Consider the following 24792-nt stretch of genomic DNA (forward strand, 5'->3'; position numbering starts at 1 on the left):
CCAATGTATCCAAACGAACAGAAACAATTTTAAAAAAAAACTTCTAACTAAAGTCACGATAGAGTAAAACAATGCTACTTGACCTGTTTTTAATTAAACAAAAGGATATATTCGTACATATTTCTCTCAAATTTTGGGATGAAAATATGTAGCGAATAATATTGACAACAAACTCATGCCTGAAACAATTTTTTTCAAAATGTATTAATATATGCATTTAATTAAACAGCTTCATAATTAGTTTCTTAGTAAAAATAGGAGACCGTCGTGTGCCAAAAACTTGATTTTTGACTTTATGGTTGTGTGTGCTTTCTTGATACATTTACTGTTCTTTTCTTAGTTATAATTAGGTATGTGCTAATACTTACCGCCATATTGTCATAACACTTTGTCATGACGTGGACGGTTTACAGTTCACCCATGTGTTGCTCGTTCACTTTTCAACCTTTAAGGATCAAATGAGAGAGGACTTTATTTCGTGGCGGAAAGCCTAATCCCTATTGATCTTGTTGCCGAGAGGCAGAGTATATATGTTGCCCTGCAATCATCATTAGACACACCAGCTCTCGAGCAAGCTACATTCTGCTGTTGTTTATCGAAAACAAGTGGTAAGTTTAAATTATTTTGTATTGAACACTTTAAGGGGAGCGTATAATATTTTACAAGTAAGATGACGTACCAGAGGGTGATACTAGTCAACTTGTTTAAACCACATAAAGTTAATCATAAATGTTAAATAGTTTTACATTAAACCATTATGTGTGTTTATATATATATTTGTAATGAGTCTATGAGTGTGTATGTACGCATGTGTATATGTGTGCTACGGAGTGTAAACTATTCACAGTCAAAGGTTATTCCCTCCAATAACACATTACATGTTTGGAAAAGTTATAAATAATGTATTCTTTTTAAGAGATTTAAACTTCAAGGAATGCAAACTACTAAAAACATTCAGATAATATGTTATGGCCATTTCGTACATTGACAGATCCCAACGAGATTATTAAGCCTGTTTCATCATGAAGATCATTTCGCTTTGTCTTTTTGTTGCTGTTGTTCTTGGGTAAGTGAGAATTTCCTAAAAGTAACAATACATGTATTTACCTACACTATTGCATGCTTCAAAGCAGGTGATTAATACGATTTGATAATTTGTAAAGTAAAATGTCATGCAGAAATAATTTTTATGAGTAGCCAATGGCAACGTGAGGGAAAAGATCGCGGTTATTAATTATCCACTACAAATTTAAACCAATGTTTTACATCATGTTGTTTTAGCAGTTGCTGTTACATTTGGCGTTAAACCACACAATTATCAAATTTATACTGGTGCAATTACTAGCATTACGGTTGACATAGTATGTCCAGAAGCTTTAGTAATGTATTCACACAGAGACGACACGACATTGTGATACTTTCAGGCAGAACAGCACTCATGAAGAAATGTTTAAATCCCTCGATCTTAATGGTGACGGCGTTGTGGTGTATCAGGAATTGTTGAGTGATTTCCTTGAGAAAGACACAAACGGTAATATTTCTATGTGTGTCATTGTGCCCATATATGTATGTAATAGTCCTCTTCATTCTAATCCTTCTTAGGAATAAGAGTGTAGCTGAGAAGGCCCGTCACTTTGTTTAGGTAAGACATGAACTTGTCAATACAGCTAACCCCCAGCATGGGACTTATGATAAAAGTGAAAATTTAGCCGGATCGTACTCACAAGCATCCATTTTTATTTATCGGAGTTTAGTCTCACACAACATCGTGGTAAAATGTCGGGAAAAACACATTCTCCTCAGCCATGATAATAAAAGAGTAATAAAGAGGACATCCCCTTGGTGCCAGGTTGTCGCCTCTACATGAATGTTGAAAAGAGAGAAAACTGCACACAGTGAGCGTGCCAAAGGTGTAAACAACATGGTCTCCTGAGTAATAATAATAAGAGAATTAAGCAAACAACAACAGCTTGGAGAAAAACAACAACGACCTGTCGATCAGATTTGCCGACTTCTCCCGTATATCTTTCTCATTTTAACCTCGTTATTATGTTTCTTAAATGTCTCTTCTGTCCTCCTAAAATATCCCTTTTCGCGATGTAGACATTATTTGCAAGAGGAGAGCACCTCTGGTTTCTTGAAATCCTACCTCTACCTTTATAATTTTTTATTCTAATGTCACAGTACACCCGTCCGTCACTCCATAACTGTAGTTGTTATATCTCTTTTTTTTACTACAAACGGCTAGGATTATACAAAGAAAAAATCAAATAACCCAATAATAAAGTGCTTTGAAATGAGTGCAATTTCTGCCTATTCCATCACTATTTGATTACCAGTTAGTAATACATTTTTAGATTCTATCTTGATTCATTATTTTTTTGAAATACGGTTAATAAACGAGAATTCAGGGTAACGAAATATAGTATGATGCTTCATGAAAGTAGGTAAACAAACAATATTTACTATTATGCTAGAGAACAAACAAAGTATGCAATTCTCCATGTGTGAGTGTGTGTGTTCGTGACGGAGCGCGTAAGACCGAATATCCGGTCTGTCAAGTATAATAAATTTCCATTCGATTTAACGATTGGTTTATTTAACATACTTTGTTACAAGATAACAACTTTTACACAATTTTAATTAATTTTAATTTATATAACAGAGCATATAACATATAGGTATATAAGCCATGTGGATGAATCTACTTCAATCTTGGCAGTATGCAAAATATACTGTTTAGCTTTCTTCAGATAAGTTTTTTTTTAAGTTACTAAATTTATTTTACTATTTGACGTTTCATTACAGACTATTGATTGTGAGAAATATTACAAAATGGTCGGTGGAGTTCGGATTCTAGTGTAGAACATTTGCAAGTAGGACAGTGACAAAAGGCTAATGAAATATTTTCTTTGTGCACATTCCCTTTACAGGTGATAGACGAGTCTCTCTTGAAGAGTTCTCTGCTAAATCATTCGTCGGGTCCATCCCTATTTTTGTCGAGTGTACCTTCAACTACTATGACAAAATGGATGGCAAGAACGACGGTATAATGGAAGAAATATCTTCTAATATTACCTACAGCATCCTGGATCCTGCCAGTGAGTGTGGTTATTTTCAAATTAGATCAAAACAGTCATAAAAGCGGCAAAATTATTTTTAAAAAGTTAAAATACCGTAACTACCAGCAATATTTTGACTAATTTATAATTTATTTTTCATTGTCGTTTGAATTACAGTGAATACCATACTGATTAATCGCCTTTATGTATTAATTTGTTTGTTTCCAGATGATGGGGAAATCACATTTGAGGAGTTTGACACAAACGTTGCACAAGTAAGACAAGTATATAGATTGATTGTTCAAAAAAAGCCAAAGCATGTTTGGGGTGTTGTATGCAGAAATGTCAATGATAAGCATGTGACGAAACAGAAACATTAGAAACATTTTTTAACATTCTTTATTATTATTCAATATTCAATAATAATGATTCATTGGTTCTTCCATACTTTATCTCCATTGGTGTATACAACACATTTACTACAAATGGCATTGTGACTGCGTTGGTTACAAACTGAAGCTAGTTTATTACTCTAAATAAAAGAATTAGTGCACTTTATCATTCATATTTACAATTGTAACATAGACATAAATATCTATAATAGACAGAAAGATATTCTCTCTGACAAATGTTAAGTGAACAGAATACTTGATTTAATAGTTAATAACACCAGACTCTTGCAATGGTGTATGACACCTTTATTACCTTAAGTATAATTATCTACATTCGGGTTTTGTCTTGTTTTGTTTTATTTTTATTTTTGCCTTTTTATTATTTCTGGATTTTGATTTAGCTTTGTTTTTGTTCTTTACTTAGACACATTTAAAGAATAAAGTATTGAAAATATATAATGTTACTTAAAATATAAAAAAATTAAGATATCTACATGAACTTGATTTACTTCACTTTGTAGAAAAATATATGCAACACTTCAATGTTACCATACAAAGTATAATATTAGTTTTACCTGTGCAACAGTGCAATAATTAAAATAATTGATATCTTTTTTATCTTAGAGTTATCAAACACGTCGTGTGTCCTGTTAAAGAATACTTAAATTTAATTATACTAGAAAATATATATTATGGTTATGCAACAAGTAATAATAATCATGTTTAACCATACTTTTTATATTTTGGTGTTGCCAGATTGAAAATGGAATCATAGCAGAAATGATGGCCTTATTAGAACAAGGTAGTTACTGATGAAAACCATACAAGCAAGAGGCTACAAATAAAAAGGTAAAATGTTGTTAAAGAAATATCAGATATTTCTTGTTGTATGTGTCATAATAGATTGTGTAATACTTGTACTAATAGTTTCATAGTTTCATATGTGTGTCATCTGCGTGATAGTGTGAAATTGTAATGATCTTTCACTATAGTAATGGCATAATAGTTTTAGTTAAAATATTTAAAGTGATTTTTAGACGTATTACAAGTTGCCTCCTATACCCGTTCGGACCATTACATAAGTAATCAAAATCTTGACATATAACGAGTAACAAACTGGAATGTTGACAGATGTGGATGGTGTTCCTAAAGCAGTACAGGCTTGAAAAAGATGTCTTACCCCAGTGGAAACTATACTACACACGAGCTTGGAAATAAAATATAAATTGCTCCAAAATATCAAGGAATTTGTTCTTTTTTATATTGTGATTTTGTAGAAAATACACTTGCTGTATCACAAAATCAACCACAACAACATCAAAAAGCTTACTTTTTTTTAAACAGACTGACATTTCTAGAGTGCATCTGCCTCTCCGTGGAGTTCTATGTGCATTACAAAATTTTCAGCACATTATTCTAAAGGAGTGTAGTCAAACTTCTACTACAAAACTTTAAAACAATCTGCAATGCCATTTGTACTGTCTAGGTTAATTGCTTAGGCAAGGAAAGACAACCCTTCAAATAGAAAGGGGGATAAGTAATTTATAGTATCGGGGGGAGAGAACCTGGATGCTTTAACTAAAAATGCAGTCGTTCCTATTCCACAAAAAGTGTAGTTTGCTAAATAAAAAGCGAAATTGGATGTCTTAGTGCTTGATTTTATTTCTAATGGACTTGACATTGTGTATCGTGTACAATTTTGTGTGTTTACGTGTCTGAGTATGTGTGTTTGTATGTCTGCGAATGAGTAAGAGAGAGAAGGAAACCAAAACACTAATTCACATGCATTCCTGCTTTTGATATTTGGTATATGGTCACTACCAATTCACATCACAGTTTTTTAAAACTTTTTTAAAGTTTATTTGTAGTTTATATGCTGCATACATGCTGTGCTAAATGTTTTGTTGCCTTTGTACGTACGGACATGAGTTTTCGATATCAAAGAGATTTGTATTTCAAGTTAAAATACCGGCGGAGGCCAATACTCACCACCACTCGATCCGCCTCCTCCTTCGCTCCCTAAACCCTACAAGACACAACAACAATAATAATGATAGCAACAATAATAATAACAAAATCAATAATAATAATAAAATCAATAATAATAATAATAATAATAATAATAATAATAATAATAATAATAATAATAATAATAATAATAATAATAAAAAAATGCACAATATGTGAAGCGGATGCTTACATACTTAAGGAGAATGCTCTTTTTAAGAAAGTAGAGAATTTAGCAGCAGATATGGTGCTGAGAGATAGGAGACGGACACCATCTTACTATTCTTTCCCTTCTCTGCACTGACGACCCTTTAGCTCTACTCATGCATTCAATACAAACTGTTTTATATAGGTTTAATTACTTTGTCGGCTTCTGCCTGACTATTTCTTTTCCCCATGTTTATAGCCAGACACCTCCTCTCTTTGTCTGAAGATCGTTTGCTATTTCATAACACTAGGACTATAACATCTGACCACGTGATAATATTTTTTGTTTATGCACAGAAAAGATACAAGTCTCTCTCCTTACATGTCTGCTGGCTGCCAGTTAACGAATGGTTTAAACGAGCACTGAAAACACATCTGTTTGACGAATATTGCAATATTCCCCATAATAATTCCCCTAGTCAATGTTCCCACCATCACTCTAACTGTTTTTGGTCTTTTGACTTGTCCCTCTGCTCACCTCCCTCTGCAGATTTCTAAATGCCACTCTTTTTACTTTGTTATCACAGGCCAACACTTTCGTTCATAGAAGGCGTTTTGTGCCGATGTCCTGTGGTTCTATGACATCTTAACATCACGAACATTAATTACTAAAAGACACCTCGCAGAATATTTTGGGGGATGCAAATTGTTCAGAACATCGAGAGGACATAAATTTCTGGACTTGGTGGAAATGTGCTAGTTCTCTTGAAACTTTACGACATTTGCTGCGTACACTTATTCAGGCTTATACATGCCAGTGAATACGATCTAAGTGTCCAAATGAAACTTTTCTGCAGCTTTTAAGGAAAATTATCGGTAGTAAGGCAACGCTCTAGATAGGAACACCTGCCGTTCTTGCTAAACTTTCGGACGGGACAAGCGCACAAACACATGCTTGGTGTATGAATAAAGCATACAACGCACATAGTCAAACTGTTTAGTACGCGATACGAATGATTGAGATTGAACTCCATTCTAAGTCAGCTTATAAATTTCATCTCCATTTCTCTAAATGGTGATCGTAATTACCGACATCTCAGAGGGTGACCCAATAAAGTGCAGATTCTCTGAAAAAAAGTGTTAATCCATCTTAAGTGATGTCGTGTGTTTTGATACCTAGCAGCTGTGCTTAAGCCTTGTTTATAGGACATCAACTGTTTAATTCAAATAATTTATAACTTACGACTAAAAAAGCCGTGAAAAAGCCGTACTAGCTTATACATCCTTGCAAAACGTTGTAACGGGAAAAGTCCACAAAAACACTGTGAAGCTCTCTTACTCATAGTAAAGGATATGAACTTTGAAATCAGTCAAAAGCAGTCTTAGATACGCCCATAGGACCCATGGTCACGTAGCTAAGATTTCCATGTTTCGGTTTTTATTCATATTATATATATATATACAAATACAAAATACTTACGCAATAGGTATGTTTTGTTATGTGATGGGTAAGTCTTACTAAAAGATATAATTGTTTATTATTATTTTTATTATTTACATTTCAAACATAAAAGTAGCCTAAAGGCTGTTAATTAAAAAAAAAACAAACTAATGAAATTAAAAAGAAAAATAGTAAGATTAATAAGTGTAAAATGACTCCACGTATTCCTTTTTTAATGTCAGAGTCTCAGCAAATGAAAGAGATGAAATCCTATCTTAATTAGGTATTTTAGAAATATCCTTTACTATTTTAAAAATGTTATGTTTACATTATGCATTTGAACTACCGCACATGTCGACATTAATATTTCTCGCTCTTCGATTATAACTATCATAGATAGACAATGCTTAGAGGCATCCGAACTCAATTGCTCACAATTTACCAATCGAACAGAAACACACAAAAAAAACTTTGAATTAGTGTCACGATAGAGTAAAACAATGCTACTTGACCTGTTTTTAAACAAAACGATATATTCGAACACATTTTTCTAATTTTGGGAAGAAAATATGTGGCGAATAATAATTACAACAAAATCATGCCTGAAACAATTTTTTTCAAAATTTATTAATATATGCATTTAATTAAACAGCTTCATAATTAGTTTGTTAGTAAAAATAGGAGACGGTCGCGTGCCAAAAATTTGATTTTTTACTTTATGGTTGTGTGCTTTCTTGATACATTTACTGTTCTTTTCTTAGTTATAATTAGGTATTTGCTAATACTTACCACCATGTTGTCATAGCACTTTGTCATGACGTGGACGGCTTACAGCTCACACATGTGTTGCTCGATAACTTTTCAACCTTAATGATAAAATGAGAGAGGACTTTGTTTTCGTGGCGGAAAGCCTAATCCTTATTGATCTTGTAGTCGAGAGGCAGAGTATATATGTTGCCCTGCAATCATCATTACTCACACCAGTTCTCGAGCAAGCTACATTCTGCTGTTCTTTATCGAACACAAGTGGTAAGTTTAAATTAATTTGTATTTAACACTTTAAGGGGAGCGTATAATATATTTTACTAACATGTAAGATGATTTGCCTGAGGGTGATACTATCACATTGTTTAAACCACATACAGTTAATCAAATAAGTGAAATACTTTTACATTAGAAGAATAATATATAATGTGTGTGTTTGTGAATATGTATGTCAACGAGAAAGCGCATATTTGATCTTTACAGTAAAATGTTATGCACTGTAATCAAATAAATTGTTTTAACACGTTGTATATATATATATATAATGTATCTATTGTGAATAGATTTAAAATACAAATAATAAAAACTACTTATAACAGTAATATGATATTTCAGGCCATTTTCGCACATTGACAGATCCCGACCAAGCCTGTGCGATCATGAAGATTTTCTTCCTTTGTCTTTTTGTTGCTGCCGTTCTTGGGTAAGAGAGAATTTCCTAAATTAACATGAAATGTATTTGCCTACACTCTTGGATGCTACAAAGCATGCGATAAATAATATGCGATAATTAGTAACTTGAATTTTCCTGCAGAAATATTTTTTATGCGCAGTCAGTGCCAACGTAAGGGAAAGATTTTGGTGAGTAATTATCCACTACAAATTTAAAACAATGTTTTACATCATGTAGTTTTAGCAGTTGCTGTTACATTTGGAGCTAAACCACACACTTTTCAAACTTATACTGGTGCCATTACTAGGATTATGGTTGACATAGTATGTCCAGAAGCTTTAGTAATGTCTTCACACAGAGACGACACGACATTGTGATACTTTCAGGCATGGAGAAAACTTCAGAGCCATCGATCTTAATTGTGATGGCGTTGTGGTGTATCAGGAAATGCTGAGTGATTTTCTTCAGAAAGACACAAACGGTAATATATCTATATGTGTTATTGTGCCCATATATCTAATAGAGTCCTCTTCATAAAAATCCTTCTTATAAATAAGAGTGTAGTTGAGAAGTCCCGTCGCTTTGTTTAGGTAAGACATGAAATTCTTCATATAGGTAACACCCAACATGGCACTTACGTACGATAAAACGGAAAATTTAGCCGAATCGTTAGCACTAACATACTCACAAGCATCCATTTTTTTGTACACCCGTCCATCACTACTTATTTTTTAACTACAAACGGCTAGGATTATACAAAGAAAAAAAATCAAATAACCGAATAAAAAAGTGTTTTAAAATGAGTGCAATTTCAGCCCATTCCATCACTATTTGATTACGAGTTAGTAATACATTTTTAGTTACTTCCTTGATTCATTATAGTTTTTTGAAATACAGTAAATAAACGAGCGTTTCAGGATAAATAGTATCATGCTTGAAATATTGTCTTTGTGCACATTCCCTTCACAGGTGATGGACTAGTCTCTCGTGAAGAGTTCGCTGCTAAATCATTCGTCGGTTCCATCCCTTTTTTTGTCGAGTGCACCTTCAACTACTATGACAAAATGGATGGCAAGAAGGACGGTATAATGGAAGAAATATCTACTAAAACTACCTACAGCATCCTGGATCCTGACAGTGAGTGTGGTTATTTTCAAACTAGATAAAAGCGCCAAAATTTTTTTTAAAGTTAAAATACGGTAACTTTACGGCAGTATTTTAACTGTAATTTATAATTTATTTTTAATTGTCTTTTGACTTAAAGTGAATATCATACTGATCAATCGCCTTAATGTATTAATTTATTTGTTTTCAGATGATGGGGAAATCACATATGAGGATTTTGCCATAAATGTTCCACAAGTAAGACAAGTATATAGATTGATTGTTGAAAAAAAGCCAAAGCATGTTTGGGGTGTTGTGTGCAGAAATGTCAATGATAAGAATGTGACTAAACATAAACATTAGAAACTTTTTTTAACATTCTTTATTATTATTCAATATTCAATCATAATGATTCATTGGTTTTTCCATACTTTATCTCCATTGGTGTATACAACACATTTACTACAAATGGCATTGTGACTGCGTTGGTTACAAACTGAAGCTAGTTTATTACAGCTTAATGAAAGAATTAGTGCACTTTATATCATCAACATCATCATCAATTATCTACATTCGTGGTTTTGTTTTGCTTTCTTGTTATTGCTGCCTTTTTATTATTCCTGGATTTTGATTTAGTTTTGTTTGTGTTCTTTAATTAGACATTGAAAAAAGTTATAAAAATATATAATGCTATATAAGTTATAAAAAATTAAGATATCTACATTAACTTGATTTATTTTACTTTGTAGCAAAATATCTGCAACACTTAAATGTTACCACACAAAGTGTAATATTAGTACTACCTGTGAAATAGCGCAATAATTATAATGTTTTATATCTTTTTTATCTTATTGTTATCAAATACGTTTTGTGTCCAGTTAAACAATACTTAAAATTACTTATACGATACTAGAATATATATATATATGTTTATGCAACAAGTAATAGTAATCATGTTTAACCATACTTTTTATATTTTGGTGTTGCCAGATTGAAAATGGCATCAAAGCAGAAATGATGGCCTTATTAGAACAAGGTAGTTACTGATGAAAACCATACAAACAAGAGGCTACAAAAAAGGTAAAATGTTTTTAAAGAAACAACAGATATTTGTTGTTGTGCAGTTTGTATATGTCATAATAGATTGTGTGATACTTGTACTAATAATAATACAGCTACACTTTATTTCCCTGTCATCCTGTTACGGAAAACGGGGGCAGTCACTTTCCCTGACCGGTCGGGCTGCAGTCCTCCGAGATGGTGTCAATCGCCGCCACTTCGACGCTCTGCGCCGCCTTCTACCTCGCCTGCTTAAATTCTGGAGCTTCGCGGCGTATTCGTCAACCACCTCATCACGTTGCTGTGGCACTGAATTTTTTTTTCTTTCCGTTCGCCGTACGCCTCCACTAGGACACCCAAGATCTTTCTCGGCGTATCTCTTGCGTCATGCGGAAGCATCATAACTCGACGTCTGGCAGGTCCCTCCAGCGAGCTCAAGATGTAACCACGAGCCGCATTCTGACACATCGGGTTTAGGGCGAGAGCTAACTCGACCTCTGTTTCAATCTCGTCGACACTCGTTGGTCCACCGGCAAACTACTGAAAGCGGACTAACTAGTATGCTCGTAGAGCCTCTGCCCACCCAACGGATAGCATCATGGTCCTCTCTATGTACTAATCTTCTGTCGTGGGCTTCTGCCCGTGATGAACAATGTTTCTTTTTGTTAAGCAGTGCTTTTAGGCCCTTGGTCACCCAAGGTTTGTTGTTAGGATAAACATACACTGCTTTGATGGACTGGTGCAATCAACACTATTTTACTCCTCACTTTTACTTCTAACTGTGTGTTAAATGTCTGTATGGGTATGTGAGCAAAGACAAATTTCTGTCCTCCTGGGCAGACAATAAAGTCTGTTTTGATTTGATTTGATTTTCATTTTAATAGTTTGATATGTGTGTCATCTGTGTGATACTGTGAAATTGCAATGATTTTTAGCTATAGTAATGGCGTAATAGTTTTAGTTAAAATATTTAAAGTTATTTTTAGACGTATTACAAGTTGCCTTCTATCCCCGTGCGGACCATTACATAAGTAATCGCAATCTTGATATATAACGAGTAACAAACTGGAATGTTGACAGATGTGGATGGTGTTCCTAAAGCAGTGCAGGTCTGAAAAGTTTTCATACCCCAGTGGAAACTATACTGGACACGAGCTTGGAAATAAAATATAAATTGCTGCAAAATATCACGGAATTTGTTGTTTCTTGCATTGTGATTTTGTACAAAATACACTTGTTTTATTGTCAGGGACCAGTTTATTAGGGACAGGAGGTTGTTGCCCCTGTCTTTCGTTTTGTTAAAGATTATTGCCTTGCATTTATGAGTGTGTTGGATACGTCGCGGTTTCGCGTCAGAACCCGACGTCATTTTATGACGCAAATTGTAGAGAGACGCAAGATGAAAAATATTTGGAAGAAAGCAGACGGCTGTGAGCAGGGAAGAGAGGCGGACAGAAAGTGTGTGTGGTGTTCGCTTGGGATATTGTGTGTGTGTCGATCCCTGCGAGTTTATTTGTGGTGCCAGCTTTGGGTCATGTGTTGACCCCCAGGAGTATATTTGTGGTGCCGGGAGTATATTTGTGGTGCCGGGAGTATATTTGTGGTGCCAGCTTTGGTTCATTTGTTGAACCCCTAAATTCGTGCAGTGGAGTGTCGAGAACACCATAAGACGGTACACGGACTGTGTGTATGTGTGTGTTGAACGTTAATGAGCACACGAACAGTGCAGATTGAAACGGACTTTGTATAGATTTCGTTAATATCGATTGCGTTAAAGTTTTTGTTGCCCTCGACAAATCTTTGTGTTATATGGTTGCAGGCCTGACGAGAGGGGGGGACAGGGGGGTCTGGTGTACCCGGGCCCGCGGCTGTCAAGGGGGCCCGGCCTTGGTCAGTAGATTTTTTTTTCTTCTTCTCCTTTTCTTTTTCTTTTAAAGAAAGGTGTAAGGACAGAACACCCAAGCATTACACATGCAGAAGTTGAGTTTCAAGTCTGTAGAATACAATTTCGGGGTGCTGGGGCCTGTCGTGAGAAGTGTAGTCAGCGGGTATCATATTCTCGCTGGACAAGCCAAGAGGTGACGGCCGCTGGACACTGAAGATTTTATCGCGTGTGAACCGCCCTGACGAACGTTCGTGCCATGAGATTGCTGGCTACAGGTGCCACTACGGGGAAGGGTGGCGTGGAGGAGGGGGCGGGCCCTGCAAGCAAATCGGACTTAACAGTGGAGATCAGGCAGGTATGTTACTGATGTGTGCACTCTGTGAACCGACATGGTGGGGGCCCGCCCCTGGCGCTGCAGCCTGTAAGCGAGAGAGATCAAGGCTGCTTTTTTTCGTAGTTACTAAGTAACACTGAGACTTTTTTTAACCGTATCTCCATCACCAAACAAACAACTACATTAGTCTACACAGTAGATCCTTGATACAATGAGACTATTTTATCCTGTAATACTATCGCAGCCAGCAAAATAGAACACATTATTGCAAAACATTTTAAAAACTGCCGTCCCGCAAATATTCGGTTTATAAATTGATCACGGTGGTGTAGCGGGAAGTTTGGAGCTGGAGGAGGATGATAAAGAGGAGGCTAGCATGAGAAAGGTAATTTAAGTGTAGAGACAGTGTTCGCACGGTGGGTGGATGGCCCGGATAAAGGTAGGGAGGACAGTTATGTCACCGGAAAGGGGAGGACTCTGACTACTGTAACTAAAGGTGTGGGACGATCGCACGACCTCCGGCGATGTACCAGCATCGCCCTGTAATAACACATCGGCCTCCGACCTTCTTTTGCTCTTCGCCGACAAAGCCCCCGGTAAAAAGGAGATACTATCTACCCATCATCCGTCCCCCAAAGCCACCTCGGAATCTTTCTTATTGTGCGCTAGTTGTCTTCAAGGAAGCTGTCATATATGATGCTGTATACAGTCAAATCTCGCTACTATGCCACCTACCGGGACCGAGCAAAAGTGGCATAGTAGCGAGGGTTCGTAAAAACGGCTTTATTTGCTCAAGTTACTTGTCAGTCCTATGCTCTCAAGAATCGTCGGCTGGCGCTAGCTGTCTCCTCTTATTCTCCCCCTCGCCTCTTCATCCTCCACCCCTCCCAACCACATCCGCGCACCTGCATCCTGTCGCTAGTCGACTCCCTCACACCTTCCCTCTGTCACGTGGCTGTCACCCGGCCAGCGACCACCCGACCCCCACATTGCCAGCCTCCACCCTCCCTGTGTGCGTGCTATGTTCCATCCCCCCTAACTGCGATGTTGCACACTACCTGTTACGAAATTGAGTATTCTTAGTTTGACGGGGCCTTGGCGGAAGTGGCGATGTCAAGGTCAGGGCGTACTGTGTCTTAATTTTTTATATATTTTTTAATATTTTTTTTATTTTGTATTTTTAGCATTTTAGAAGGCATCTATAAAACGCTGGGGTAGACCTAGGTGGTCGTTATTCGATTTTTCTGAGTTTTTAGTAGTACTCTGTGTTAGTTGGAAGTAAGAGAATGTAAGTAGCCTGTGTGGCAGTCCGCTGATTATGTGGTTATAACGTTGAGTTGTTGAACATTGAAATAATACTGAGAAATATTACAGTGTGAGCCGCTGTATACATGTTCTATCCTCTGTTCAACGGATGACTGAAGTGACTTTGTACAGGAAAGTGTGACACCGCAGATTTTCAGATCTTTAAACAGCCAAGTTACCGCTACAGTCGTAATACTGCCATACAGTATAATAATCGAGTTTATTGGCAAATAGCATTTGACAAGGCAGGAACATCAGTGTCAATGAGAGTGACTAGCGTCTCAAATTGACTGACAATAATGAAGTTTGTGAGAAAAGCTCATAAAGTTTTTAGTCAGCAGGTAAAATGACAATATTAGTACTGTATAACTTTGTTCTAGGAACTATTAAGATTCAGCTAAAATATGCTAAACATTTCTATTTTTCTGTCATTTTTACAAAACCTTCTAATCTCCTTAAATATTAAAAGTATTAACACTTACTAGCTAACTAGTCTTTAAAACAGTTGCTTTGTCTTCTAAAACTGAGCAGGTATTTTAACGGCTAGTGACTGATGGCGGTTGAAGTCGACCGAGTTTATGCTTCGTAAAAAGTTGGATGAATTCAAAATTTCTGCTTTAAAGAGTCTGAAGGCGACAGTTCAGTTCAGATATTTGTTTACGTGTAACAGCATGCGTGTGTGTAGCTATTGTGTGTGTGTGTGCGCGCGCGCGTGTGCGGTTTTGCTAAAGGAATAATATAGGAAGGGACTTTCGATAGGTGCTGCGTGTTTGTTATGTAAGTTGATAAAAATGATAACTGATGTGCTCTGCTGTTCGTCGCAGCAAACACTTTTTTTAATGAGGTTATTAACGACACTCGATGAAGACTTGTTTAGGCATTTACTTCTTCGGTTCTTCCTCTTTACATGTAGAAGTATAAATCACTTACATAGAGAACATTTCCTTGCACGTCAGTGAACTTAGTACAAAAGCGCAGCACTTAGAACAAAAGGCGATGTGATACTCTAGCCGTTGTTCTAATCTGTCGAGGTTTTGACATCGCTGCTGACGTAACAGTCCTTACTAAAGGGGGTGGGGGTCTGTGGAGCGGGGTGCTACAAGTCTGATCCTTTAACATCATTTTTCCTCATTTACTAACCACTCGCATGTAAACAACTTTATGTTCAAGTAGTGATGTAGATCCTAGTGCACTTGTCCTAATGTTTGCAGTCTATATTTCGTTACTGAATGAAGTGTAGATATTGAGATTCGAATAGTAAACATACATTATATACTGGGAAAATAATTTACGATTACAAGTACAAGGGGCCCGGAGAGGTCGTCTGTCCCGGGGCCCGGGCTGGCTCTCGGCGGCCCTGTATGGTTGAAAGAACACGCAAGGGAACGCGTGCGTGTTGTGAGAGAAAGAGATTTAAAACAGAGCGTTTCTGACATTTATAACAAAACCAATCACAACAACATTAAAAAAAGAAATAATAGCTTACTTTTTCTCAACAGTCCGACATTTCTAGAGTAGATCTGTCTGTCCGAGGCGTTCTATGTGCATAATAAAATTTTCAGCAGATTGTTCTAAAGGAGTGTAGTTAAATTTCTACCACAAAAATTAAAAAAACCTGTAATGCCCTTTTTACTGTCTAGTTTAATTGCTTAAGCAAGGAAAGACAACACTTCAAATAGAAAGGGGGATAAGTAATTTATAGCATCCGGAGGAGACAACCTGGATGTTTTAACTAGAAATGCAGTCGTTCCTCTTCCACAAAAAGTGAAGTTTGCTAAATAAAAAGCGAAATTGGATGTCTTAGTGCATTATTTTATTTCTAATGAACTTGACATTGTGTATCGTGTACAATTTTGTACAATTTTGTACAATTTTGTTTATAGAAGGCGTTTTGTGCCGATGTCCTGTGTTTCTATTACATCTTAACACCACGAACATTAATTACTAAAATAACACCTCGCAGGATATTTTGGGGGATGCAAATTGTTCAGAGCATCTAGACGACACGAATTTCTGGACGTGGTGGAAATGTGCTAATTCCCTTGAAACTTTACGACATTTGCTGCGTACACTTATTCATGCTTATACATGCCAGTGAATACGATCTATCTACGTGTCAAATTAGAACTTTTCTCCCCTTTTTTAAAGAAAATTTTCCGTTGTAAGGCCACGCTCTAGATAGGAAGACTTCCCGATCGCATATGAAGACAAAAGACTACAGTTTGCCTACGATGGTTCGAAATAGCGTGATGGACAGAACATGGTGTCCACTGAGGAGCTTTTTCAATCCATCTAAAGACCCAATTTATCAATGTGTCATTTCATTAAATCTTCCTTACGACTTTAACTACCTAGCCACCATGGAATGACATGACATTACATGATTGGACTCTGCTAACACAACAATACCAAACGATCCAACATTTTGAGAGAAAACATTTAAGAAGATTGTTCCCGATCGCATATAAACAAACAGACGGAATTTTGCTTTAGCTGTGACTTGTTTATTCGTAGCCCTTTGTATCTAGTCCATGTCTCGTTCTTTTCTTGTATCTTTATATGCGTGAAAGTGTTTTGTATAAATCACGAAGTTATTTATTTTTGTAAACTTGGCAAGCAGCTACAGACACTGAGCATGAATACAATATTAAAAAAACACACACACAAACAAACGCAAACGTATTAAAACCTCTAGAAACATTACTTACTACACCTACTCCAAGTACTCCTCTCTTAAATGCCTTAAGTGCAGTCAATGTGCAGGCGCTTGACAAAGTGTAAGTTGATTAAGAGAAGTTGAACTACTCACTGTTCATCGAGCATCTCTTTATATAGCAACTACCACGTGATGTCGACATGGCGCATACATTGTCAACAGAATATGATGAAAAAGTTTTTAATGCGATGTATTGTTGTTTGTTGGGAGTGTTCTTTCCGAAAATCTGAAGGACTTTTGTAGATTATGGTGGCATATGCTGCATAGGTCTTCGTTTTTTCTTTTGTTTTATCGCTTAATATTCTTCTCAGATCGTTTATTGTGTTGTATAAAACTGTTAGTTCGAGCGTGTTTGTGTTTTACACGGTGGCCATTATTTATGTTCCATTTAAAAAATGTGTCTACTTTATTTTTTTTGTAGGATATATTAATAATTAAATTCATTTGACCACTTCTTATAAGAAACCACGCCTCTTATTATATTATTATCCTGTTAAATTATTCAAAATATTGATAACACCTTTGAGTTACCTTAAGATATCTGACATGTCACATCGCATTTAAATATTTAGATAGATTTTTAATATTTTGAAAGTTACATCTATTTAAGAATAGCTAATTATTGCAGATAAAAATCAAATTAGTTTCTACATTAAAAGCGTTTATTTGTTTCCTCATATAATGATGTGTAAGCAAATGTATCACACTTCTTTGTGTCTTATATTTGTTTATTGCATCTGTAAAGTCTAATGTTTAACATCTTATTTTAGTTCCTTGCTGCACATAATGGATTCAGGTATGTTTTTGGAGTTTAATATCTGTTGTCCCAGCTTGCTTTTTTAAATGAATAAATGCACATTTGATAATGATATTTTTTACTTTTATTTTGTTTGCATATTTATGTTTAACACGAACACGTGAAACACAGTTTACAGCAAAATTTTGATAAGGGGAGGTGAACTCATTTTATCAAATACAAAAACGTGGGGTGAAAAGTTTGTCATGTTCTCTGTAGCATTTGATGGGGATTTAGATAGAAAACTTGGAGTGGGAGTGTTTACACACAGCAACAGCTTGTTATGGACATTTACTAAACCCTCATCTTATGTTCGTCAACGTTGAATACTTACAGATGGATGTTAATTCATTGCTGAGCTCAGTGAGCTGTCAGGCAGGAGTGGGATCTTTGTAGACATATAGAATAAGACCGCCTTTAGGCAGCAGACGGGAGTGGGAAAAAAAGAAATGGCGAAAGAATTATCGCTTAATGCGCTGACTGGACATATAAATACACAACGACAATTGTGAGTTAGTGGTCAAGATTATGAAGAATTGTCAGTAAAAATAAATAAATAAATAAAAATGTACTAATTAATCAGCCGTAGTTTTCGAGGACCATAAATGTCAGGTAGGAAGATCTTTTAGGCAGGAGACCGGAGCGGGAGAAAAAGTGCCTGTTTGTTCAAACCTCTTTCATTTCATCTAAAAAGTAGAAAAGAAATCTATGGTACTTCTTAAACACATTCTTAAGTAAAACGTACATCATGACTTACCAAGTAAAACGTAATCAACAACACAAACAACAACGTCTAACATATGTTCAACACACAACCTTTTTCCAGACAGCTTCGTCGACCTAAGAAGGTTCAGTGCGCTAAACGGGTTTCGATCTCAATAAGGCGGGAATGGAATCAACAATATTACATTGTCCCTCTAAGCTCTAGCCAATAGAGTATTATAAACAGCAAATGACATAATGACTACTTTTCGATATAAAAGAGATTTGTATTTAAAGTTAAAATACATAAAAATCCCACTCTCACTATTAAAAAGCGTAAAGACCAATACCAGTAATGCAAGTGACTGTTTCCTTTATTTCTCTTAGAAAAAAATTGTCGTAAATGCCTTGAGTTGGCGAGATGGAGTTTAGTTAGGAATGGTCGTCACATAACAAGAAGCCTCGAAGTTTTAAAGGTTTACTTTAGACATTTTTTTCACATTAAGCTATTAAATGTAGTTTGCAGTCAACAGCCAGAAAAGCGACTCTCCTCTCGATACTAGTGATGCTTTGAGTCGCCTGCACTACGGCACGACATCTACATCAGCTTCGTCTTCTGCGCTTGCATCGATGGGTTGGTTGCTGCGCCACCGCTTGTCAGAAAACCAGTAGATACCGGCAGAGGCCAATACTCACCACCACTCGGTCCGCCTCCTCCGCCCCCTAAACCTTACAAGACACAAGAACAATAATAATGATAACAACAATAATAAGAAGAATAGCAATAATAATAAAATGCAAAATTTGTGAAGCGGATGCTCACATACTTAAGGAGAATGCTCTTATTAAGAAAGTTGAGAATTGAGTAGCAGATATGGTGCTGAGAGATAGGAGACGGACACCATCTTATTATTCTTTCCCTTCTCTGCACTGACGACCCTTTAGCTCTACTCATGCATTCAATACAAACTGTTTTATATAGGTTTTATTACTTTGTTGGCTTCTGCCTGACTATTTCTTTTCCCCATATTTACAGTCAGACACCTCCTCTCTTTGTCTGAAGATCGTTTGCTTTTTCAGAACACTAGGACTATAACATCTGACCACGTGATACTATTTTTTGTTTATGCACAGAAAAGATACAAGTCTCTTTCCTTACATATCTGCTGGCTGTCAGTTAACAAATGGTTTAAACGAGCACTGAAAACACATCTGTTTAACGAATACTGCAATATTCCCCGTAATAATTCCCCATGTCAATTTTGCCAAAATCACTCTAACTGTTCTTGGTCTTTTGACTTGTCCCTCTGCTCGCCTCCCTCTGCAGTTTTCTAAATGCCACTCTTATTACTTTGTTATCACAGGCCAACACTTTCGTTCATATAAGGCATTTTGTACCGATGTCCTGTGTTTCTATGACATCTTAACATCACGAACATTAATTACTAAAAGACACCTCGCAGAAGCCTCGAAGTTTTAAAGGTTTACTTTAGACATTTTTTTCACATTAAGCTATAAAATGTAGTTTGCAGTCAACAGCCAGACAAGCGACTCTCTTCTCGGTACAAGTGATGCTTTGAGTCGCCTGCGCTACGGCACGACATCTACAGCCGCTTCGTCTTCTGCGCTTGCATCGATGGGTTGGTTGCTACGCCACCGCTTGTCAGAAAAAGAGAAGATAACGGCAGAAGTGAATACTCACCACCACCCGATCCGAATCCTAATCCGTGCCCAAAACCCTACAAGACACAAGAACAATAATAATGATAACAACAATAATAATAACAATAGCAATAATAATAATAAAATGCAAAATTTGTAATGCGCATGCTCACACACCTAAGAAAAATACCCTTTGTAAGAAAGTGCAGAATTTAGTAGCAGATATGATGCTGAGAGATAGGAGTCGGACACCATCTTACTATTCTTTCCCTTCTCTGCACTGACGACCCTTTAGCTCTACTCATGCATTCAATACAAACTGTTTTATATAGGTTTAATTACTTTGTCGGCTTCTGCATGACTATTTCTTTTCCCCATATTTATAGCCAGACACCTCCTCTTTTTGTCTGAAGATCGTTTGCTATTTCAGAACACTAGGACTATAACATCTGACCAAGTGATAATATTTTTTGTTTATGCACAAAAAAGATACAAGTCTCTTTCCTTACATGTCTGCTGGTTGTCAGTTAACAAATGGTTTAAACGAGCACTGAAAACACATCTGTTTGACGAACACTGCAATATTCCCCGTAATAATCCCCTATTCAATGTTCCCACCATCACTCTAACTGTTCTTGGTCTTTTGACTTGTCCTTCTGCTCGCCTCTCTCTGCAGATTTCTAAATGCCACTCTTTTTACTTTGTTATCACAGGCCAACACTTTCGTTCATATTAGGCGTTTTGTACCGATAACCTGCGTTTCTATGACATCTTAACATCACGAACATTAATTTACTAAAAGACACCTCGCAGGATATTTTGGGGGATGCAAATTGTTCAGAACATCGAGAGGACATAAATTTCTGGACTTGGTGGAAATGTGCTAATTCTCTTGAAACTTTACGACATTTGCTGCGTACACTTATTCATGCTTATACATGCCAGTGAATACAATCTAAGTGTCAAAATGAAACTTTTCTGCAGTTTTTAAAGAAAATTATCCGTAGTAAGGCCACGTCCTAGATAGGAACACCTGTCGATCGCATATAAAGACAAATGTCTACAATTTGCTTACGACGGTCCGAACCAGCGTGAGGGACGGAACATGGTGTCCTGTGAGGATTGTTTTCAGGCGGTCTCAAGACCTAATTTACGAATGTGCCACTTCATTAAATCTTCCTTGCGACTTGAACTTACTAGCCACCATGGAATGACATGACATAACATGAGTGTACTTTACTAACACAACAATACCAAACGATCCAAAAAAACATTAAAAGATCTTTCCCGATCGCATATAAACACAAAAGACTGAATCTTGCTTTAACTGTGACTTGTTTATTCGTAGCCCTTTACATCTAGTAGATGTTTCATTCGTTTCTTGTGTCTTTATGTGCGTGAAAATGTTTTGTATAAATCACGCAGTTATTTATTTTTTTAACTTGGCAAGCAGCTAAAGACACTGAGCATGAATAAAATATTAAAAAAAAACCAAAAATAAACGCAAACGTATCAACAACCTCTAGAAACATATACTTACAAAACCTGATCTTCTGACACATGCCTTCGAAGTCTGCCAGCCCGTGCTTGTCAGACAGTCAGTAGAAACTCCCGGTGAAGGCAGAGGAGGTATCGCCTAGAATCCAAAAGTGCCTCGATTACACTACAAGACACATTATTATTAACAGCAGCAGCAGCAGCAGCAGCAGCAACAACAACAACAACAACAACAACAACAACAACATCATCATCATCATCATCATCATCATCATCAACAACAACAACAACAACAACAACAACAACAACAACAACAACATGCAAAATTTGTGATTAGGATGCTCACATACTTAAGGTGAATGCTCTTAGCGCTAAGAAAGCACAGAATTTAGTAGCAGATATGGTGCTGAGAGCTAGAGCTTTTCCCTTTTCTGCACTGAAAACGCTTTAGTTCTACTAATGCATTTAATACAAACTGTTTTTATATTGGTTTCATTACTTTGTTGGCACCTCCTGACTATATCTTTTTCACATATTTACAACCAGACACCTCCTCTCTTTGTCTGTAGGACTGAATCTTGCTTTAGATGTGACTTGCTTATTCGTAGCCCTTTGTATCTAGTCGATGTTTCTTCATTCGTTTCTTGAGTCTATATGTGCGTTAAAATGTTTTGTATAAATCACTCAGTTATTTATTTTTTTTAACTTGACAAGCAGCTAAAGACACTGAGCATGAATACAATATTTTAAAAAACCACAAATAAACGCAAAGTTATTAACAACCTCTAAAAACATATACTTACTCCTCTTCCATCTGATAAAAATACTCTTTTATTTAATGCCTCCGAAGTCTGCCAGCCCGCCACCACAACTATGGCAAAGAGCAGCAGCATTTTCATCTGCGAATGAATACGCTAAATAATAAACTCCGACTATATTTAATAATGAAATTTATACCTGCTATCGTATTTTCTTAGCCTTGGCTAATCAAAATAGTAAATACATCCACTGCAATCTGCTTCTTTTTGCATCCACAGCATAATGGAGTTAACAGCACCTTATTGCATTAAATACGAATATCTCATTCATCCACACGAAGACACATAATACAGTGTACACACCTACATTCAGACATGTCTATATACAAAGCTATTTTGACAGAATCTCGTGAATATATATAGTCATAAATACTTACAGACATGTTGTCTTCTTGTACAGTCAGTGTGCAGGCGCTCGACGAAGTGTAGGTTGATTAATTTAATGAGAAGTTGAACTACTCACTGTTCATCGAGCATCTCTTTATATAGCAACTACCACGTGATGTCGTATTGGCGCATACATTGTCAACAGTATATGATAAAAAAGGTTTCAATGCGATGTATTGTTGATTGTTGGGAGTGTTATTTCCGAAAATCTGAAGGACTTTTGTAGATTATGGTGGCATATGCTGCATAGGTGTTTGTTTTTTCTTTTGTGTTATTGCTTAGTATTCTTCTCAGATCGTTTATTGTGCTGAATATAACTGTGATTTTCATTTGAAAAATGTGTCTACTTCATTTTTTTGTTGGGAAATATTAATAACTAAATTCATTTGACCACTTCTTAAAAGAAACCACGCCTATTATTATATTATTATCCTGTTAGATTATTCACAATATTGATTACACCTTTGAGTTACCTTAAGATATCTGACATGTCACATCGCATTTAAATATTTAGAACGGTTTTTAAATTTTCTAAAGACAGTTCTAATATTTTTAAAGTTATATCTATTTAAGAATAACTAATTATAGCAGATACAAATCAATTTAGTTTCTACATTTAAGCATTTATTTGTTTCCTCATATAACGATGTGTAAGCAAATGTATGACACTTCTTTGTGTTTTAGTGTATTTGTTATATCTGTGAAGTCTAATCTTTAACATCTTATTTTAGTTCCTTGCTGCATGCAGCGGATTAAGTTATGATTTGGAGTTTAAATTTTGTTGTCCAAACTTGCTTTTCTAAATTAATAAATGCACATTTTATAATGATATTTTTTACTTTTATTTTATTTGGATGTATATGTTTAAAACGGAAAAAAAACGAGTTTTCAGCAAAGATTTGATAATGGGAGGTGAACTCATTTTATCAAATGCAAAAACTTGGGGTGAAAAGTTTGTCATCTTCTCTGCAGCATTTGATGGGGATTCAGAAAGAAAACTTAGAGTGTGAGAGTTTACATACTGCAACAGCTTGTTATGGACATTTACTAAACCCTCATCTTATGTTCTTCAACGTTGAATTCTTACAGCTGGATGCTAATTCATTGCTGAGCTGTCAGGTAGGAAGTTGATCTTTGGAGGCTTACACAATAAGACAGGCTCTTAGCAGCAGACGGGAGTGGGAAAAAAAGGAAATGGCAAAAGAACTATTGCTTAATACGCTGACTGGCCATATAAACACACAACGACAATTGTGAGTTAGTGGTCAAGATTATGAAGAATTGTGAGTAAAAAAAAAATAAATAAAAATGTAATAATTAATCAGTCGTAGTTTTCGAGGACCATACATGTCAGGTAGGAAGAAGATCTTTTAGGCAGCAGACCGGAGCGGGAGAAAAAGTGATAGTGAAAAAACAATCGCTTTTTATGATGGCTGACCATATAAAGTCACACTGAAATTGTGTAATTTTCAATATGATTGAGAATTGTCAGTAAAAATGCAATAACTTGTTCTATTGAGCCAAAGACTCCAGAAAGAAATCCAGATGCTGCGCTTGACATGCCACTAGGCAGTTGGAAGTTTTGGAGGGTTTGAAGGAGTCGTCAGGTACTTAGTCTGGTAATTCAAAGTAAAATTTTCTCCTTTTATAGTTATGATTTCTTGTGTCTGTTTCTTCAAACCTCTTTCATTTCATCTAACTAGTTAAAAAGAAATCTATGCTTTTTCTAAAACACATTTTTACGTAAAACGTACATTATGACTTACCAAGTAAAACGTAAACAACAACAACACAAACAACGTCTAACATATTTTTATCACACGACCTTATTCTCGACGTCTTTGTCGACTTAAGAAGGTTCAGTGCACTACACGGATTTCAATGTCAATAAGGCGGGAATGGAAGCAACAAGAGGACATTGTCTCTGTAAAATCTAGCTTTATGCGACACTCATTCCGACTACTCCAAGTGTCATTGGTAATGCTTTGGCAGCAAATGAAAAACTGAAAAGAATAAAGACTTGACTCTAAAGGACTTTTG

General features: G+C 36.0%; 2 protein-coding genes across 3 annotated transcripts in view; both read left to right on the forward strand.

The window, feature by feature from the left end:
- The first annotated feature begins 544 nt into the window (after positions 1-544).
- Positions 545-4697, forward strand: LOC112568737. Its single transcript, XM_025246204.1, has 7 exons — positions 545-608; positions 992-1066; positions 1425-1531; positions 2934-3101; positions 3291-3337; positions 4211-4303; positions 4586-4697. The coding sequence occupies exons 2-6, from the start codon at positions 1023-1025 to the stop codon at positions 4265-4267; spliced, it is 423 nt and encodes a 140-aa protein (XP_025101989.1). The 5' UTR covers positions 545-608; positions 992-1022; the 3' UTR covers positions 4268-4303; positions 4586-4697.
- A 3203-nt stretch (positions 4698-7900) lies between these two features.
- The window catches only part of LOC112568735, a 45595-nt gene continuing 28703 nt past the window's right edge, over positions 7901-24792 (forward strand). The window contains exons 1-7 of one of the 2 annotated variants that reach the window (XM_025246200.1): positions 7901-8078; positions 8451-8517; positions 8874-8968; positions 9457-9624; positions 9803-9849; positions 10582-10671; positions 11731-11837. In XM_025246200.1, the coding sequence (XP_025101985.1) occupies positions 7928-8078; positions 8451-8517; positions 8874-8968; positions 9457-9624; positions 9803-9849; positions 10582-10638 (585 nt within the window). In that variant the 5' untranslated portion in view covers positions 7901-7927 and the 3' untranslated portion in view covers positions 10639-10671; positions 11731-11837. Of the gene's footprint in view, positions 8079-8450; positions 8518-8873; positions 8969-9456; positions 9625-9802; positions 9850-10581; positions 10672-11730; positions 11838-24792 lie in introns of those variants that run through there. The other variant, XM_025246201.1, reaches the window with a different exon arrangement.

This window comes from Pomacea canaliculata, linkage group LG7 (assembly GCF_003073045.1).
Source record: "Pomacea canaliculata isolate SZHN2017 linkage group LG7, ASM307304v1, whole genome shotgun sequence".
Classification (NCBI taxonomy): Eukaryota; Metazoa; Mollusca; class Gastropoda; order Architaenioglossa; family Ampullariidae; genus Pomacea; species Pomacea canaliculata.

Bases quoted from the DNA above. Each gene is read 5' to 3' on its own strand.
- LOC112568737 (XM_025246204.1), top strand. From the start codon at position 1,023: ATGAAGATCATTTCGCTTTGTCTTTTTGTTGCTGTTGTTCTTGG. The intron at 1,532-2,933 runs GTAATATTTCTA...TTCCCTTTACAG, and splicing joins CCTTGAGAAAGACACAAACG to GTGATAGACGAGTCTCTCTT. The intron at 3,338-4,210 runs GTAAGACAAGTA...TGGTGTTGCCAG, and splicing joins TTGACACAAACGTTGCACAA to ATTGAAAATGGAATCATAGC.